This window comes from Centruroides sculpturatus, unplaced genomic scaffold (genome assembly GCF_000671375.1).
Source record: "Centruroides sculpturatus isolate CEXI.00-Female unplaced genomic scaffold, Cexi_2.0 scaffold138, whole genome shotgun sequence".
Lineage (NCBI taxonomy): Eukaryota > Metazoa > Arthropoda > Arachnida > Scorpiones > Buthidae > Centruroides > Centruroides sculpturatus.
In genome coordinates this window covers 267239-288928 of record NW_019384434.1, presented here as the reverse complement: position 1 = coordinate 288928, position 21690 = coordinate 267239, and the positions used below count along the sequence as shown (strand labels likewise).

General features: G+C 33.8%; 2 protein-coding genes across 2 annotated transcripts in view; one reads left to right on the top strand and one right to left on the bottom strand.

Moving 5' to 3' along the window:
• The window catches only part of LOC111619844 (A disintegrin and metalloproteinase with thrombospondin motifs 7-like), a 78636-nt gene that overhangs the window by 24724 nt on the left and 32222 nt on the right, over nucleotides 1-21690 (top strand). Inside the window, exons 11-14 of the mRNA XM_023361671.1 lie at nucleotides 10466-10611; nucleotides 13209-13272; nucleotides 13386-13491; nucleotides 13780-13907. Of these exons, the coding sequence (XP_023217439.1) occupies nucleotides 10466-10611; nucleotides 13209-13272; nucleotides 13386-13491; nucleotides 13780-13907 (444 nt within the window). The remainder of the gene's footprint in view (nucleotides 1-10465; nucleotides 10612-13208; nucleotides 13273-13385; nucleotides 13492-13779; nucleotides 13908-21690) is intronic.
• Nucleotides 18276-19120, bottom strand: LOC111619845 (soma ferritin-like). Its single transcript, XM_023361672.1, has one exon. It carries the CDS (start codon nucleotides 19005-19007, stop codon nucleotides 18339-18341), a length of 669 nt encoding a protein of 222 aa, XP_023217440.1. The 5' UTR covers nucleotides 19008-19120; the 3' UTR covers nucleotides 18276-18338.

Below are 21690 nucleotides of genomic sequence, written 5' to 3'. Positions count from 1 at the left end.
TTACTACGTTTAGCGTAAGAAAATTTTATATCCTGGACACATCTAAATTGGAATCGGCCAGCATCTACGTAATTTTCTTCTTTCTCTCTATAAAGGGCACAACGCTTCCACAATTTATAGTGTTTGATTAAGACAGATTTGACTGCATTTTAACGAAGTGTAAGTTTTTGAAACAAATGCAGCAACGAACGATAAGATATTTATAGATTTAAAAGAAAAATGACCGGGAATTTTACGTTTTAATACAAATTATTTCTCGCTGTAATAGTAATTTCTAGTTTTGATTACCGAGGGATTAGGTCGATCGGACCTATTAGAGAAGCTCCCACACCCTCATAACGAGACACGGTTTAACGAACAAAGCCTTTTTATTAAGTCGCCAGATTAAATCACGCACTTGAAATAAAAAAAAATCATATACGTACCGAATTTATTAAAAAAGTGTGTATGTACCGTAATTGTTGGTCGCAGTACTTTAAACGTTCTTCCAATTGTTGAAGCGTAAACTGCATCCTCTTATTTACTCGAAAGTAAAGAGTGAAATTTAAATAAACAAGAGACTTTTTCCTTCTAGAGTTACAACAAAAGAATCTTATATTAAATGAAAGTAAGAAGCCGATCGAATTTCTAGTGTAGAAATTTATTTGTTAAACAACTGTTAAATTAATACAACCGTTAGTAGTATCTGGTTGTTTGTTTATAATGTCGTCCCTGTTTAAAGAATCGGTTCAAAGTAAAATCTGTAAAATAAATCTGAAATCTTATCTAAAGGTCAATACGAAATATTCCAATATTTGCTATTTTAAATATCTGCCATGGGCTACATTCCAATCTAAATTTCATCTCTTCGTAACTTTGTGTCCGATTTAATCTTATAATTTGGCGTAGAAAGGTTACTTTTAAGGTCCGAACTTCTCAATATTAACGTGTAAATCGCCTAAAAGAATATTATAGGACTAGTTTGGAATGCATCGTACGATAAATAATTAGCTGTAATATATAACGTTTATATAAATATAACTGTTTTCCTTTATTATTTATCAATTGTAAACATTTATATCGATTGTACTTTGCTCTCATCTGCGGCTCATTTTTGAGCCTTTACGAACAGAAAGTGTGCGGTGTCTGTCTCGCATAGGTGAGGATTGCTGTCGTTATCTGTTCGTAACAGAAACTGTGTGACGATTTTAAGCTAAGTGTTTTATGTAAAGATATATAGAACACATTTAAGTATTAATAAATTCACATTTATGCATTTAATTATCAAACCGTTGCATAATTTAATTAAGTACAGTGGTACAGTACCTCGTACTTCGAACGTTTCACGGTTCGAACGAATTGAGGATTAACGGATCCTTTTTAATAAAGCCACGTCAATCAAACGTCGAGTGCTTTAATTACCACAAAATCAGATACCGTAGTCTAATGGATTCACCAGTCTTTATACGGGGTTCTTCCGTCGTCCCGTATTTTTACGAAAATTATTTTCGGTACTTGTTTGTATTCATTAACGGTTTAAATACGTTTAGTTTCTTAATTGATATTTCACCAACAAGAGGTTCTTTAATGACACAAAGAGCAGTTTGAAACAGAGTCGAGAGTTTTCTAGTATCGGCGAGTATCTGGTAAGTGAATCTTTAAGGGGAAAAAAGGTTTAATTTTCTTATAATTACAGAAATATAGGTCTAATATCGTTATTATTGTTTAGAGATTTCGTGAAAACACAAGTGCCGTAATTCATTTCTATTTTGCATTGTTTATTAAAAAAGGGCAATAAGATTTAAATAAAAGGAAAACAAAAATGGTTTTATATGCATATTTTTCATTTAAATCGTAATTTCTAACGAATGACATCATTGGCTGGCATGGTCTTAAATGAAAATGATATCACCGATTGGAGACCGTCTATTGCATCACTTTAAATTGAATGATTATCGTCGTTTAGATAATTTTCTATTTTTATACGTAAATTTCGTCATTATTTTGCACTTTAAATATATTATTCATTGTGAAATTTGAAAATTTTTAATTTAAAATATATTCTCTTCGACTCAAATTAGCAATGGCTTGCCCCCGCACATCATGCTTTTCCATTAATAATAGAGTCGTGTCGCCGTCTACGTAACTTCATTCTGGGAAAAATTTTTGAATTCAATTCACGTGACTTCCGGTCTAGTCCGGAAATTCTTATACAGTTAATGGGGCCTCCCGCCCCCAAGCCGTATCCGTATCTGGTCTGGAATTTCATCTAACTCCATTCTCGAGATTAAGGAAAGACGTACAGACGGACGTTAGCGGTGGAAATTTATAGTCTACAATTTTTTCAAGTTGCAGCTCAATCACTTTTATATTAACTTCTGTTGTTATGTAGGAGATAAGGATTGAACGAATAATTCTATAAGGCATAAGGATCATTTGTTCGACATCGCAGTAATATTTGCATAAATGCAATTACTATGAGATTCTTTCCATCCAATTCTCGTTTCTTGACGAGGAGAAGAGAGAGAGAAGTTTGTTTTTAAGAAATTCCAGCCATTTATCGAAATATATTTACGGAAATTGCCACTCGGTAATTACGTAAGATTACAGCAAACTACATTCGAAAATAAAAAAATTAATGTACGATACAATAGTAGAACCGCGCTTTTACCACCCGTTTCGAAAATAGTCGTAGAGTCAGCCTCTGATATTTCCTTACGAATGATTGCTGTATAAGTTGAGAGTTATTATTTAAATAATCGTTTTTGACTACGCAATACCGTAGCCAGATGGCCGACAAGAAATGTACCATCTCTGTGTATAACAAATAATCCAGGAACCAGTTACTCAACTTTCCCGGCAATATTTAAAATTTTGGTGGCGCCATCTGTTATCACATTTTATTTAAAAACTTTATATGTTTTAAACTACAGCATTATAAAATGGCAACAAGCTTAAATTTCAGGGTAGGACTTATAAAAAATTATAAGTGCTAATAACCGGTAAATTCGTCATTAAGTCCGACCTACTGGAGATACGCACAACCCCATTACCTCCTCATTCCTCGACCTTTAACCACCAAAATTTAATGGCGTCGACCCCCGTAATAAACAAACCTCCCTGCAAAATCTCAAAAATTTTAGACCAAAAGCGCAGGAGTTATTAAGCTTCATACAAGGTGAGCAAAATGGTGCTCCCCGCACATCCACACTAACACCCGTACAGTACGTACAGAAAAAACCCCCGAATTTTTTTGTATATTTGATGTTTCAAGATGTCCTCAGTCCAAAAATGAAAAATCTTGAGGGTCACTTTTTTGACCGATGGCCATACTTTTTCACTATTGTGTATAACAGCTTCAATGTTTTAAATCATCTTTTAATTTAAAAATGGCATAATTTTCGGTTCGGTCCGGAAAATTCGTATATAGATAATCGAGCCTCCGGACCCTAAGCTTTTCGTATCTGATCTGGATTTTCGTCTATCTAACTCGAGATTAAGGAAGGACGGCCAATGACTTATTTATTTGTCTGGAATTAATGTAATCATCGATTAGAAAATAATTGTTCTTTTCTAAACTAGAAAATTCTAGTATTGGTTTGGTGTTTAGAGAAATGCCTCCCGACAGGATTTTTATGGGAAACTTGCTCCTATTTACATGTTACTAAGATGAAGATAAAGAAAAAATATGACGTACGGGGGCAAGCCACTTCTAATTTGAGGTGGAGAGCATATATTTTAAATGAAATAAATTTAAAATATGATTAAAAATTGCAGCCCGGCATTGTGACCACGTCACGATAAATAATTGCTCGTATAGTATAGGGTAATTAATATTGAAGAGAGTGGATGGAAAAAGTTTTTCTTAAAGGGATCGATACACATAAAGATCGGGACCCCCGCTCTATTCCATGTGGAGATTTTTATATTTTCGAAGCTCTCGGAAACGAAGTTAGATTTTGTTACCTCGGAAGAGAAAATCTTTCCTTATCTCTTCCTTACGTATTCGGTGTTTATACGAGTGGACTCGAACTCTCAACGGTTCTTACGACCAGAAGAAATATTTGATCCGCTCAAGTGTGTTCTTCCAGATATCCGTTCGAGTGTTTACTCCAACGTAAACTTCCACCCGCATTTCGTCTCTGGCTAGCGTTTTCAAATATACACCAGAGATCGACGTTCTCGATAATCCCGGAGAGAAACTTTCCACGCTTCCTTTCTCACGTGTCTAGCGCAGCTGCTCGATTATCTCTTCCTTTTCGCAAAATAAAACTCCACTTATCCGCCTTGTCTGTTTAAAAATTCCAACGGGCGGGGGGACGTTTCTTTATTATAATTGCGTAAATTACGCTTATCAATTTTTCGTCGGTACGCATACTTTCGTAGATGTCGTGCCGTAGACCGGGACGAGAGCACGCATCCTATCTTACGATACGCAGTCGGATGACTCACCTGTCGATAACGGTAATTGGATCTTAAAAGCTAATTGTTCTATTACTTGTGACGTAACGAAGACGTGAGACGGCGTTTGCCTGAGTTCGTGTTCCGTTTGCTTTTATAATTAACCGTTTAATGGTCTTTGCGTTACTTCCCGTCACCGACGTCCCTTATTTTCCACCCAATCCGTGAGTAATGCGCCGATAAGAACGTTTCCGCGTTGTCTTTTTTAGCCTCTACGCCTGGATTTGAAGGTAAAGTGCCGATTTTATAATGGAGTCGGTCGATCACCGTGGACAAAATGATTCTAAGACGGGTTATAAACGCGTCATCATCATCGTCATTATTTATTAACATGTTTAGTACACATAACCTGGTTCCGCTGCAGCACTACCAGGTGTAAGTAACAAAATCAATATAAACAACAATATTACATCACATTTAACTTATAAACGCAGTCGAACCTCCGAAAGACGGCCGCCGACTGGAACGTAAAAAATTCAAGAACGAGTTGCTTAACTTTCCAGGTTACGTTTGGTGGCGCCATCTGTTACATTTTGCTTCAAAAACTTTTTTATAGTTTTAACTATTATAAAATGGCAAAAAAACTTAATTTTGAGGGTAGGGTTTTACGAAAAATTGTAAATGCCAATAACCAGTAAAATCGTTATGAAGTCTGACCCTACTGGAAGTACACACGACCCCTTTAACTCTCCATCTCCTCGACCTTTAATCACCAAAATTTAATAGCGTCGATCCTCCTAATACACAAATCTCCCTGCAAAATTTCAGAAATTTTCGACTAAAAACGCAGGAGTTATTGGGCTTGAAAGTGGAAAGTGGGTGAACAAGACGGTGCCCCCCCACACAAACATCCGTACGTACAGAAAAAAAATCTCCAACTTTTCGTTCTGCACTTGTCGACGTTTCAAGGTCCCCGAGTCCAAAAATGTAAAAACCATCTTTTGACCGATAGTCGTACTTTCCCTCTGTTATTTATTACATCTGGGAAAGCAAAACCCCAAAGTTTAACTTTTAAAATTAAGAACGTTGAAATTTCTAATGAAGGTTTCATTGGAAGAAATAATCGTGTCTATTTAATAAGCCTTTCAATTGCCGGAAAAGACATTAGAAGGAAAGAAGAAGATCGAAAGATGCCACCGAAAAGGGCATTTTCCATCTTGTTACGTTGACTTTTCGAGAGGAAGAGGAAGAATATCGTATACTTCGATTGTTATTTATTACATATTTATAGAAAATTATTCTCGTATCTTACGATAGTCGTTAAGAAAAACTCCCCCGAAGTAGTGGCGAAATTTTGCAGGTGTTTTCTTTCATTTAATTTCTTTAACACGTTACCGAATAAGTCAAGATAATTAATTATTCTGTCTGCACTTTCAAATGTCATTGAAGAATGGATCCAAATATTGTTTTTGAATTAAATGTCTGACATTTTAGTTTAATTAGATTCGTTTTTGCCTTAAATTTTGACATTTAAATTGCGATTTACATCGGTGGGGAATCGCGCGTAGTAGGCCTACTTACTACGAATGAGGTAGATTTCTATTTTTCTATTATACCGAGCACGTAAAAAGTATAAGTCTTTACTCAAAAGTATCTTATAAAATTTTCAGTTGTTATTTATGGAATTTAAATATTTGTAAGACGTCTACTGACACGAATCCCCCTTTTCTATTTGTGTCAGGGTTTTAGTGTTCTTGTTTATTTCTGTTTCTTTCCGAGCGATAGACTCGGTTCGTTAAGGCATCCTAAGCTAATCGAATGTCGAATATTGAAAAACAATTTATGTGACGTCAGCTAGTCTCTCTCTCTCTCTCTGGTGGGGATGACGATGATGTCAGGGGCAACGGACCATTGGAGAGAGAGAGGGGGAGGTGGACCTTGTACTTCTGTACTTATGTCGTAAACTACGTCTGTTAGTTACTATTTTTAATAAGTGTCTTGAGAATTTTGATTTGTATTTGCAATTAATTATCATTGTTAATCTACATTAATATTTTAAATATTCTGAAAGTACAGTTGTAATTTTCCTTATTTTTACCAAAAATTACTTGGTAAAATTTATGTAAAGTTGAAAAGATTTTGTCATTAATGTAAGGTTTTTAGATTCCGGAATATTTACTTTATAAAACACGCAATATTTGCACGAAAAATTCGGTCAAATAATGGAAATTGTAAACAAGCCGGGGGCATTGTTTACAATTGTTTACATTCTAACACTTGTAGTCTATATAGATTATACGTAACTGAGCGTGATTTGATATCGTTGGTAGTCACTTTTTTGTGTTTCTGGAGCCTTTTGTCTACTTCATAAAAGGAAAAGCTTTAGTAGAAAAATATAGCCTACGCGTACTGTACAATACTTGAGTGTAATTTGTATTTTTGTAAGGAATCGACGAATACGAAAACTACTTTTATTTTTTAATGTATTTGTAAATACTAGATGACGTACTGTACGATCCGTCAGGCACGAATAACAACGTAACAGTTCGCAAAATGGCTCGTTATTACGTCGTAAGCGCACCGACACAGCGCGTAATGTTTATCGGAAGCGATTAGCAATTAGACTTAACAATGTAAAGATACAGTCTAAGACGTTTAACTGTCTTTTACGGCTCACCAACAAAAAAATTTGGACACCCCATGATCTATATAACAGCAAGCGTGGAGAATTGTTACATTTAAACGACATCAAAATGGGTATAACGCGTGTAATAAATGATTTAATAATTAATAAATAAATGTTTGCATCCTTTTTCGAAAGCAAATTAAAATTATTAAATGTATTAGATTTAAATCAGTACTGTGATTAAGAAATTTTATGAATTATTTTATTTTTTGTATAAATTACGCTATCGTTGGATATACTTACATAGTGCTGGAATGGATATTTAATCAAATAATGCGTAATGGCGCTGATCCCAACCCCTAGTCATCCGAACAGCTCCTGCCATTCTCATAACTAAAATAATGATAATTGTACACTCGCAGTTGGCGTGTAAAGTAAACAAATCACGTGTTCTTTTCGTCATCCTCTTTGACGTAACAATAATTCCAACTTTATTTGGCCCCGTAAAATAATTTACAATAGTAAGAAATGACCCGAAAGTGTAAGTATCATATCCACGTTAATCCGAATTGCCAATTAGTTCGGATTAGCGCCACCATATTGTTCTGCCTTAATTTACTATATTCGCGTAGTACTACCTTAAAACGAATACTGATACTACCTCACGTACATTTTAGTGTGTAATTATATATCTAGAGTTACGTAACGCTGCATTTACATTTGTTATTGTATAATTCCCCATTGTAGTTTCGTACATCGCGATATATCGTACAACGTAAGCCGAACTGAAAACTTTTTGTAAATTTGACCAAGTTTTAACCTATTGTCTACAGAGGATACCGCGAGTTATCAAATGGGCATATATTTAAGAATTATTTATCGTTATTTTTGATGTTTTTTAACCGATGGATTCATCGATAAAAGTGAAAGAAGTGTTATTTTATCAAAGGGCGCTGTATGACTATAAAGTCATATGACCCGTTTCCTCGTTACACAATCCAATATAATCCGAGCAAAGAATAATTAACACTTAACGAAGTGTGCGTCGTTATTAGTCCGTGTTTAATATTTCTGTTATTTCTTTCGTCCGACGATGTTTGTTACGAAATTCTTCTGGTGACTTTTTATTCTCGTCACGTGTTTGCTCTTTGTCAAAGATACCGACGTCGACGGACTATTTTAATCTGCCCGATTTCTAGTGTTTCTTTTTATTTCTTATTGCCTTTAAAACTGAAATCGACGTTAATAAGATTCGATTCCTGTTTTGATCCGAACACGTGTGAGCTCTGGTGTTCTTGTGGATCGTCTGATCTTTACATTAAGATTTGTAATTTGATTATTATTTGCTTATCTGTTTATTTACCGAAATAATACATTAGACGAACGTCTCTTTTTTTAATACCGTAATACTACAGATGCAAAATAGTCAGGAAGACTCTCCTTTATGCAGTTTAGAAAATCTGCAAGTAAATTAAATGCGAAATCTCTGTACGATATTTTTGAATTTGTTTTTGTATTAATCTATAATTATTCATTTTTTTATATCCTCTATTTGTCAGTTCTCAAAATAAATAAAAGAATATACCATCGATCTCCGATTCGGAGACGGCGACGACACCAGCCAGAGTCGTAGATTCAAATAAATAATTTCGTTTTTTGAATAGCAGATATTTTCCAGTCATTAATTATCTACAAACCTAAGTATTCTGGAAAATAAATTTGTCGTTGCGTAACACTACGCGAGTGGCTTCGAAGCACCAAAAAACCGCCATTAAAATTGATTTCTCACAAAAAATTCCTGTTTAAACAACATTTTTAATGTATTGTATTGTATTTTCTAAATTTCTTTCCTCTTTATTTATTTATTCATTCTTTCTTTCATATTGATACGTTTTTGCCTTGTGTTAAATTATAGCAGAATTGAACATAACTTTCAGTCTTAATTCTGCTTATAACGCGGTTTCAGAATTGTGAAATTTCTTATTCTTCTTTTTGTTTCTGTTTTTTTGTGTTCTTTCCTCGCAATCTTTCGCTCCATTCAGTTTTCCTTTGTGCCAATTATTCTTATTTGTCTTTACGATCTTACAAAATTCCTTACTTCGATTTTAAGATCGACGTTCCGCCGCATACATCGGTAGTCATTACATTATACGGGAAAGTAACTAGGCATGGAGAAATTGCTATAATTTGTATACTTTTAAAGCAACGATGATGAAAATCATTTGACACGCATCTTATTAAATGGAAATACGGATGGCTACCTTAAAATTCAATTTGGGCGCCGGCGCTATTCACCAACTTTCTGAAAAGACCGGAGATGGTGATGTGGACGGACGGCCACTTCTCTCTGCGTTCTCCACCGAACCCGCGGTTGTGCTTCGAATGACAATTCTCTGTTGTTTCTGGACAGATTGCGGCTCGACGTTTCTTCACCAGCTCTGTCTGGCAACCACCGATTCCCACACCTCGTAGCGTGCAGCAATCTGCTCTCGCTCCCGAACAGACGAATGGTCGGCCATCTTTTTTACCACCGCGCGTGCGGCCTCTCTCGGTCATTACTCACACCATATATACGATAAATTATAAAATTACATTGATTGATGTACGTTATACGTAAATTTTATTACCGTGGCATTATTATTACAAAAATTATAATGATTTCTCAATGTCTAGTTACTTTTTAACCATTTTGTAAAATAAATTCTGCCTAGATATTAGATCGTGTGTAAGTTATAACTTACACAAGTGATTATTCGTTAAAATTGTCTACGTAAAACGCCGAGCCTTACAAATGTGTTTGCGCGTGTTGTTTTTTCACATTTTTTTATTTTATTAATCCGGATGATATTTTTCTTATTCATCCCGGATAATCGATACTGCATATTCGTAGCATTCGGACTGTTTATTGTTTCGTTGTATAAGAAAGGAAGTAATAATATATATAGCCTATATATATATATATTATTGGTATAAATAACGAACAATGGAATCTAAAACATTTTATTTAACATTTAACATAAATATATGTATATTAATAAATATAATATAAATAAATATAGCCTATATATATATACAACACATTTTCTATAATAATTTTCAATTTTAAACGTAATTATAGTAGTAATTTGGCCTTAAAATGAAATATTTAATTGGAAATTTCCTTCCTCACCACTTCTCTAGATTTCTTGACCCTCTCTTCCCGACTTCATATCTTATAGCATCCTTCTTCGGCTTCTCGCTTCCATATTTTCCTTCATCTTCCTCCAAGAGGAAAATTAATAATAAGTCCAAACTTCAAACTATTTTATATTTATATTTGAAATGATTTAAATCGATTTTATGAAAGTTTTTCTTTTATAATTATACGAATATTTATTTATCTATTATTTAAAATATAATTTATAATCTCGCTTTTAATAATAGTATTTACACATATTTATTATTATTCTTTGAATATAGTGGTGTTACATGGGAAAATGCACCGTAATAGGAGAAAGATTGGAAACTATCAACGGAGAATGGGGATCTTGGAGTCCGTGGTCCGAATGTTCTCGATCGTGTGGTGCGGGCGTCATGCATTCCGAAAGACACTGCGACAATCCTATGTACGTATTTCTTTCTTAATATTCTAAATAAACAGTCAGAAATCTAATAAAACCTTTATAGATACTTTAACCCGATTACTCCTTATATTATAAAATAATCGATAGCAATAGAAGTAAAATTTATATTATTTTCTGCGAGGTTAAAGATCACTGGAACGTACCGACATTGCGTGTAAGCTGGCCAAAAGTAGGTCGGCCGTACAACAATGAAATAAAATACAACTGTTGTTCTGTCATTCGCGTTAATAGAATGATATTTGATCCGAAGTCTGACCACGTTGTGGCAACGGAATTGGGATTTCCATCAAGCTAATCGTATTACGTCTTCGCCAAATCCGGTCGAGCTTTCTATTAACGTAAATACTAATTTTGATAATTATATCCACAGATTGAAATTTAAAAGTGATCATTTTTCTTACTGTTTCTTAACCATTCCTTCTATGATGTTGGGACTTAAAGTATTTTAAATCCTGCCTCGACCACGTGATAATCAACGATACATTACCCTTTACTAATTTATCTCCTCTAATTCTGTTCTTATTAAGATAGATATCTGTGTTATCTTTCAACGTCTGTTTTGGTTATTGCTGCGGTTCCCTGGCATGCATATTTTCGTTCTTGAGTGCTTTTGGACTGATGTACTGCAATCGATAATTCGCATCTGTCTACTGTCGTTCTTGTTTGTTTCTTTTGCTTTTTTATCTTTATGTATTTTTGTGTCACGTCTGGTCCCGTAAACTCAATTCATTTGGTGCCGACAGAGATGTTCGACTAATCTGTTAAATCCAATGACTTAAGCTTCGCTGATTCTCTCGGTTTATTCTCCTTCTTACCATTTTTCTTACTCATTTCTCATTGTAGAAAACATTAAACAAAATGTGGAAATCAAAGCTAATGATATTATCTATCGACGAAATGCAAAAACTAATTAACTTTTTTTTATAATATTAAGTATATTTCTGAAATTTAAATATATTAAACATAGTATTTTGTAAAGTTTTGTATGTAGGATACATTTTTACACTCTTCGCCAATTGTGTTTTTATTCATTAATTTATTCGTTATATTCTTATATAATAAAAACACCAGAAGATTAATATATCTTTCCTTAATCGTGTTTCTTTACAGATGATAAAATTATTTAAATAGTATAATATTAACTGAATATGAGTGTAGAGGCTAAATCATTTCATGCTCATTCATTTATTTTAATGTTTTATGTACTGAATACATTTTGTTTTTATGGGAAGTTTTAATAATATTTAATTTAGTTTTGCTTAACTTTTGATTTCTTTTATTTAATTATGTTATGTGTAGTGTATATATATAATAGCCCGAGAGAGCCACTCTCTGTGTATATATACAGAGCGTGGTCCTCTCAGGGATTTGTCAGTGTTTTCTTGTGTAATATTGATGGAAACGTGATTAAATATACAGTAGTGGCCAAAAGTAGAGCTACCCTTGACATATGTTTTAAAAATGCCACTTTTATTTTGTTCACCACCTACTACATAATTAATATTGTGATAGTCGAAAAGAACACACAAAAAGAGTGAAAATACTCAATTAACTCAAACAAATTATATTTTAAATCTGATTTACAAAAGAAAAAACAAAGTTTTTATATTTTACACTGTGACAAAAGTAGAGCTACCAAAGAAAGTATGCAGATCTGTCTAGTATTGTTAGGACAAAATATTAGTATATTCTATGAATTGGACCAATTCCCTTTGCAGAGAAACATCCCCATACCATTATGCAGCCATCACCATGCTTTATTATAAGAACTATGTATTTTGGGTCATATCTCGTGTTCACTGGTCGTCTGACATGTCGTATACCGTCACTAGAGAAGACATTGAATTTAGATTAATCACTCCATAACACCTTGGACCATTTTTGTTCGGTCCAAGTGATGTGTTCGTGTGCAAACTCTAACCTCAACTTTTTGTTTTTTGCAGAGATGAGAGTTTCTTTGCTGGTCGTCTCCCATGTAATCCAAACTAGTCAAATGTCTTCATACAGTCCTTCAGCTTATATCTGGGTATAAGCTTATATCATGTATTAAATGTGAAGGGGTTACCCACTTCACATTTAATACGTGAATCAGCCAAACAAAGGTTGACCGCACTCGTATGCCAGATAAAATGATCCAACCGTGGTGTTGTTTTTCATGGTCTACGTGACTTTTTGGCAGAAACAATGGTCCCATATATTTCAAAACACTTTAACAATTTCTCGCGACAACAGTTTTATGCACATTAAAGATTTTACCAATTTCAGTAAAGGTCTTTTTTTTCGTTCAAATGCATATCTACCATTCTTTGTTTGATATCATTTGATAATTGTATTCCTCCAGACAACTCAGTTGATTCAACGGAACGTAAATGTGATGCAGTGATCAGAAGCTCTGGTTATGCCACAAAATACTAATATTTTGTCCTAAAAATACTGGACAAATTTGCATATTTTCTTTGGTAGCTCTACTTTGGCCACTACTGTATATATAAAATACGCATTTTTTTAAATTTAATGATCAATAAACCCATTATATTTTTTAATTTGTTATTTATTTTGATTTGGTTTTATCATTTTAGGCCCGGAAATGGCGGACAGTATTGTATCGGAGAAAGGAAAAGATATAGAATATGTCAAACGGAGGTAAAATGTTCATAGAAATCGCTTGTATAAATTACTTACGAAAAATAAAATGATATTTCTAATTTCAGTTAAATTCTACATTTTTTCTACAAAATTTAACATTTATCTTTTAGCCTTGCCCGGAAAATTCGCCGAGTTTTCGTTCGGTGCAGTGCAGTGAATTCGATAACATACCTTACAAGGAGCAGCTGTACACCTGGCTCCCAGTTTCTACGCCTTGTAAATATTTTAAATGTTTATTAAATATAATTTTAATAATAATTTATGAGAATATTACACACAAATATATGAATTTCTATTTAACATTCTTACTTAAATGCAATAAACAAAAAATTTAAATACGATTTGTGAAATTTATTTAATAGTGCTCGAATAAGACCTTTAAATATAAATTTGATTATTCATTTTACAATTTACGTCATCATAATTTATTCGAAGGATTTCATTTTTCTTCATTTAAGTGGAAATTAAATAATCTAATTAAAATTCGGCGTATTAATTTTACAGTAACGCCTTGTCAGCTGCATTGCAAGCCGAAAGGAAAGTTTTTCTCTGTTATGCTATCGGATACTGCGAAGGATGGTACACCCTGCAATCCCGGTACAAATGACATGTGCATTAATGGAAAATGTAGGGTGAGAAACTTTTTTATCTACGTAATTACAGTGTAAATATATATCTATATCCATAATTAACTATATAAACATGTTCCTCACGAGTTAACATTCGGTGAGGAATTTTAAAGAAAAACACTTCGTAAATGCCATTAGACACGACACAAACATTTTAAAACGTTACTTTAAACTGTTTTCGAGTATATTAATTGATATCGAATGGACTGAAAATTCAATTATTCGACGGAATTAGCTCTGAAAGTTTATTATTAAACTTTTAAACAACTTTTAAGAAGTGAGGCTTTATGATTCTTTTACATACGCTTATCGCTTATGTGTTTATAAGTTATATAACAAATGTGAGTAATTAGTGCATAATGTTAATTTATAATAATAATAATTTACACACAGTTTATTGAACATACGTATTGTGCAAATCACGAATTTATACATTAAATGAATGTTGTCGTTTCTTGAGATTATTATATTTCTTGAAAACAATAATAATTTACATTAAAAATCTATGAGAAAATTCTTTTAATGTTTTCATCGCATTAATCTTGCTTCTGTGTAGCCTATTTGCTAAGCTATTAAATTGAATATTTAATATTTTATTTGCGAGACAATTTCGCATTTCAAATTAAATTCGCGGTTGATAATTCCAATTTCACCAAATTTTTGTTGTAATAAACATCACCAACTACTGAGAAATAATTAAATGTAATAACGTTGTCACGTTATCTTCTGAAATTCCCTTTAGTTCTTTTTAGAATTTATTGTCGAAAATACCCAAAACTAGCTTTATTGGAGTATTAACTTACAATAAATGAACACCATAAACATATAATATCGAGCCTCTTGATTCATCGTTTAGAAGGCTCAAAATTATACGTTTATTCTATTTATTTATGCTGCTTCTCTAATCAAATGAGTTTTGGATATTTGTAGAGATTGGAGATGGTTTAAGTATGGTTGCGAAATTAAAACATATAAAATGTAGACTTTAATGTACGGTTTTTAGAGATTTTCAAGATTACGCGCTGTTAGAGGTTATAATTTTCGAAACTTCTATCGAATTATGATCGTAATTTCTTTGTAATAAATTCAAATGAATAACACTCAAGATTTATAAGAGGGGAGTATCTATTTGCTTGACAGATCATCGGCTAACGAATTAATTTAATTGTACTGTACGTAACTTATTCGTGTTTGATATTATAACTAAATATTATATAATGCTTTTCATACGTGCAAAGCGTTAATTTATATAAAGTTACAGATATTAAAGATATTTTTACAAATCGATTTAAATTTAATAAGACGTTAATGTGGCCATTGGACCACTTTACACTATTTCTTAACTATTTAGTTATCATTAATAAAACGAGATGTAGACTTAGAAATATATAAACTTGCACATTTGATAAGCACAGAAATTATAAACTTAATTTAAAAACGAAGATAACGAAATGTTACAGCACTCGCTGTCGGTGCAGATAAAACTATTTGTCATTAAGAATTAGATTAAAATGCTGACTACAAGAAATTACATCAAAAATTCGATATTTCAAGAACAAATGTATACGCGTTAAAGAAAATTTGGAAAGAATTAGAAGATTTATTCGGCATTTTAATAATACGAATCGTCTAGTATTACCATCAAGAAGGATTAATTTTACAATAACTTGTACTACGATAGAGATTAATTTTTATACCCTCGTGACCTCACTACTTACACTAATCGAATTGTCCAGTAATGAGGAAGTCGTAGTAATGCGACCAAAAAAGAAAAAAAAAACTATTGATATGAGTATTAAAATATAGGGGCCAAAATATATACACAAAAATCACTTAACCGTTGTGAAAACTAAATTGCTGTATTATTCTAATGCATGTTTCTAACAGAATTTTTATGTAGTTTTTTTTACTATTTTTGTGAATTTTAAATTTAATTTAGGATTCGTATTCACAAGTGTACGTGGAACATACAAAACAAAACATGATAAACTTTAATTATTAGGCTACTCTGTACTAATTGCTAAAGCTTTAACTGAGATCGCTAAAACACATGTTTATAATTATGTAAAAAGAAATACATTCAAAAAGAATGTCAGAAACACTGTAGATTGATTGTAATTAGTTATTAAACCTTATAAATTATTTCCTTCGTTAAGGAAAAGTAGCGCTGGGTTCTAATACGTTTTCTTAACGTCTCTTTGTTTTATCACTTATAACAATTTGTGGAACAAATGATAAAATAATGATATCGTACTGCGTGAGATTATCAAATATTTAATTTAAATAGTTTTAATTTGTTGAAAATATTTCAATGTTTATCTACAGTTTATCATTTGAAGTCTGGATAGCGCGATGAATAGTGTCTCGACTACGAAGGACTTCTATAATTAACAAGTTTTCTCTATTTACTCCATTGAATACTATACTATGATGCCAAGTTCTGTGTATTTCAAGTACAGACTTTATCTCGAAAATACACAAACAAGTCTTTAAAACTGTTAATCTTAAAATGTTAGTATTACTAGTCTAGTTTACTTCTATCTTATCACAAATCCTGAATTATTTGACAAATTGCTGATTTACAGTAAGAATTACTTCTCTTTTCGTTATTTTCGTAGGTTTCTCTCGAGGATCTTTACGAACTCTTCTATTGTTTAAACAATACATTAACGATATATTAGAATTAGAAAGTAATGAACACATGCGTTTTCCTGGGTTAGTTATTTAAAGAAATATTCTTAGTTTGAGAAACAAATCATCCAGCAACGAGTTACTTAACTTTCCCGGAGAAAAACAACACTATGACATTAGTTTCAAAGTTAAAAAAAATGTCCTATGGTGGTGTAATAAGTCTAGCGGTAAATTAAGGCCAATCTTAGTGCTAACAAGTCATTAAAAAAATTGGTACGAGACGTTATTAAAAAATAACTTTTATGTTATTAATTATTATAAAACGGCAAAAGCTTAATTTTAAAGGTAGAAACGAATTTTTAAAAATATCGTGAATGACAATAACGAGTAAAATTTTCGTTAAGTCCGACCCGACTCGAGATACGACACGTGACTCCTCCTATCTCTCCACTCCCGAGGCGGTAATATTCTATTACGCCAAAATTTAATACTGTAGCTTCAATACCTCTTATATAAGATACTAGTTACCGTGCCAAATTTCGTTTCTTAACCTTTACCTTATAACTGTTAGGAATGTGGCTATCACGTGCGAACGTTTGGCAAGATGTGGTGTACAATGACACTGCTTACTCTCGTTTCCTACGACCCTTTGGATACTTATTACCTTATTCTTTTGTAACGTTCTTATGACTGTACCTCTTCCATGAATAAACACGTATAAAAGTTTTATCCGTCTCCCTTTTTTATCCTTGCTGGCTCAATTTATCCAAAACCATCATCAAATTCTCAACAAAGGGTTATGGGCCCAGTAATGTTTTTATAATTTTTTTGTTCGGTGTGATACTGGATTTATATGCGATTTGGTGAGATATCCGAAAGGCAACGTTTGAGATGGATGGAAAATTTACAAATTATTTTGGAAGTCGACGAACCCTTTACGAAGGAAGGGTTCGTAAAGGGTTGGTTCTCTTCAAAAACTGGATGGTTCATCTAAATATATAAAATTGCTTGTCTTGACTGACTGACTGACTGACTGACTGACTGACTGATTCATCATCGCCCAGAGCAAACCGCTTAACCTAGAGAGGTGAAATTTGGTAGACAGTTAGGGTACGTCATGGAAACGCACACTAAGAAGGGATTTTTCGAAATTCCCCCGCGGGGGGAGAGGGAGAGGATTAAGGCTTAACCGGAAAAACGGCTTTTACTGTACTATTTTAGATGCGATTTTTTGTTTTTATGTGCGTTGTAGTAGGGTATGCCATGAGAATGCACACTAAGTAGGGATTTTTAGAAATTCCCCCGCGGGGGGTGATGGAGAGCATTGAGTCTTAACCAGAAGAACGGCTTCTACTGTACTATTTTACATGCGATTTTTTGTTACGTTTAGTCTTCATTAAGTACTAAGTGTATTAAATTAATAACATTTTGGACATTGTTATAAATATTTTTATCTATTTCTATTTTTAAAATGTTCGAACCGTTTTAAATTCGAATTTGTTATTGCATATTGATTCTATTATAGAACGATTGTAAACGTTCCAGAAAATTGATCAAATTGAAAATAGTTGGTTTGATTCTCGGCAATTCTCGTCATTGTCGGCGGTAGGTGTTATATAACAATTACTATGGTTGTTAAAATACTGAATATAAATGGAGTTTGCTTGCAAAACCTCCGCGGGCGAAGTCGCGGGTAACAGCTAGTAGATTATATAAAAATAAAATTGGAAAGCGTCAACATTTGAACTGATATTTATTTGAAATTTTGAAAATATTTCCATATAATGCTTTATTCGATTTAATTTATTTGCCCCCGAGTGTTTCCTTGTCAAAAATATATTCTCCCAGCCCCTTTCCCACTCGGTTAAGACTGCTAATATAATCCGCCAACTTTTTGATGTCTTCCACTTGTTGCGGCAGAAATTCGGATTCCAGAAAGTTGCAGGTCTGCGCGTCTCCGCACTGGCTGGCCACTTTATGTATGTCGAGAAGCGACCGATTAACTCGTTTTTCTAACTTTAGCGCTTCCGACATGGCCTCTACCATGGATCCCCATTCGTTCTTTTCCGGCTTTTTCACGTCTCGAAGCTCGATACGACCCCCTCGGTCGTTTAAGTATTTCATGAATTTTTCGGCGTGTTCCTGCTCTTCGTCGCTGCACTGTTTGAAAAATTTGAAACAACCGGCCAGCGCTACGTCGTCTCTCTGGAAGTAATAAGCCATGGACGAGTATGTGTATCTAGCGAACAGTTCCTCGTTGATTTGTCGATTGATGGCGTCTTCGCACTCTTTGGGAAAATTCTGTCGAACCAGACAATTACTTTCTTTCCTCTGGTTATTTTCGCTGTCTTTTCCGCTATTTTCCAGACTTCCGTCTTTTTTCCATTCGCTCGACCTATCCGCATCTTTATTTGCTGTCTGGTCGGTGCTTTTAGGAATTTTCTGTTGGACGCCAATCCGAATTTCTGCCATGGCTTAGTAAAGTTATTTTTTTTAACGTAGTTATTGTTAATAATATTGTTTATAACTTATTGTTTATACTAGAAACAATACATTTACATTTACTATTTCGTTCTTTGTTGGCCTACCGGTGGCGGAGTGGATAAAACCACCCGATACCGGAAGTTGTTGGCCGGTTGGCGCCCGGATAACGGGTCGGCCGCCTACAGTTTTCCGGGTTGTTTTTACATTTATAACGCCTAACGAGTGGCCAGTTTTTATTAAAAGTCCCGTAGGGAGGCATCGTCCTAGTTTGACCAATCTGCACTAAATTTTTCATACATAAGGCTTAACCGGAAGAACGGCTTCTACTGTGCTACTTTAGGTGCGATTTTTTGTTTTCGTCTACATTTAGTCTTCATTGAGTACTTAGGTGTATTAAATTGATAACATTTCAGACTTTGTTATAAATATTTTTATCTATTTCGATTTTTAAAATGTTCGAACCGTTTTAAATTCGAATTTGTTATCGCGTATCGGTTCGATTATAGAACGATTGTAAACGTTCCAGAAAATTGATCAAATTGAAAACAGTTCGTTTGATTCTCGGCAATTCTCATCACTCTCGGCGGTAGGTGTTATATAACAATTACTATGATTGTTGAAATATTGAATGTAAATGGGGTTTGCTCGCAAAACCTCTGCGGACGAAGTCGCGTGTAACAGCTAGTCTAATATATTATCATGGCAATTCAACGTAAAAATGCTGTTGATGAAGGAAGATCTGTGGGCAGCAATCGAGATCCTACGAAGGAAAAAAAGTTGTGATCGCAGGACGTTAGGAACGATAGCCCTAACAGTAGGGGACTATATCAAAGTCGATTTTCAACATTGAACAAGTGCCAAAGAAGCATCGGATACTATAGCAAATCTCTACGAAGATAAGAGTATGCTGAAAAGGCTACAGATAAAAACAGAACTATATTACATTGATTATAACACCTGCTCAGGTATGGCCGCTTATATTAATAAAATACAAACTCTTATTGACCAATTGAGGAAAATCGGTTATACAGTTGATGATTAACCCCAGTTGCAGTTTAAAGCTAAACTGCTGCAACAGGTTGCCAGAAAAAATGAATGCAGTAGCACTAATGACTCAAATGTGTTTAGTGCAACAAGAAGCCGTTTAAATAGAAGAGGCACTACTATAAAACAAAAACATGACTATTCAAGAACTTTTATTGGAAAATGCTTCAAGTGTAACAAATATGAACACAGAGCATCGCAATGTCACAGTGAAACAAATCTGAACCAGAAAAATCGTATAATGCTATGTTCAATTATAAACAAGTGTTGACGCACATAACTCTGACTAGATAATAGACATAGGTAGCGCTCATCATTTAAGTTATTCTCGTGGGGTTTTCGTAAACTTTAGACCTGCTAATTACGTGATAAATGTGGCAATTGATTCAAGTTTGAGGATAGCGGGTGAAGGCGATATATCCTTGCGCTTAAACGTGAAAGGTGTACCCTTTAATTGTATACTAAAAGATATTTGGTGTGTCCGAAGCGACTGTCAATCTGTTATCAGTAAGCCAGCTTACCAAGAGAGGCTCGAGTACTCTTTTTTATGGAAATAAATGTGTCATCAGAAATGGCGAACTTATGTATGCCACAGCGAAGAAAATAAATCACTTATATGTACTGGATACATATAAAAACATTGTTAATGTAGCTAGTTCGCAAAGTAAATATTGGTTATGCACAAACGAATGGAACATCCAATTGAACTACCATGAAACATATATTAAAAGAGAAACCAAACAGCGTCGACTACAAAACAGTACCGAATGAAGTTTGTAATGTGTAGCCCTATTGGAGTGAATCACTTGGAGGTGCGAAATATTTGCTGACTTTCATTGACGATTATTCGGGATGGATCCGTGTATATCTCCTAAAATCAAAAGGCGAAGTACTTAATTGTTTTATAAACTATAAAAGATCGGTAGAAAAGCAAACAGGTAAACGAATAAAAAACCCGCGAACTGATAAGGGTGATGAATATGTGAATAGTCAATTTAAAAGCTTTTTAAGTAAAAAAAAAGTTCACCAGCTTACTTCTCTGTACTCACCACAACAGAACGGAAAATCTGAGCGGAGGAACAGAACTTTATTAGAAAAGGCCCGTTGTATGTTGCTCGAGGATAATATTCCAGTACTGAGGAGAAAGTGTATTAACAGCAGCTTACATCGTCAATCGTATTCCACAAAAGAATGGAAATATGCCATATGAGAAATGGTTTAAGCGAAAAGTGAGTTTAAGACATCTTAGAGTATTCGGATGCACAGCTTATGTACTGTACTGGACTGTACGTATCCATAAGGTACAACGAAAGCACAAGTTTCAAGCACGAACACGAAAATGCATCTTGCTTGGTTATTCGCCCACCATGAAAGCGTAAAGACTGTATGATCCCAGCAACAAGTCCATTGTGATATCACGAGACGTGAAATTTAATGAAATATCAAGAAGAGCTACAGCTGACAAGAAACAGATAGAAACCATTCACGTATTCCCTATCTCTAGTTCAGATGAGAAAAAAAAAGTTCAACACAGATGAACATCAGAGGTCAACGGGGGCTGATTCCCAAAGTGAAGACGATAGACAACATGACGATACTCAATGTATCAAGTTGACTCTACGATCTC

Coding starts and splice junctions, on each gene's coding strand:
- LOC111619845 (XM_023361672.1), bottom strand. CDS start 19,007: ATGGCAGAAATTCGGATTGGCGTCCAACAGAAAATTCCTAAAAGCACC.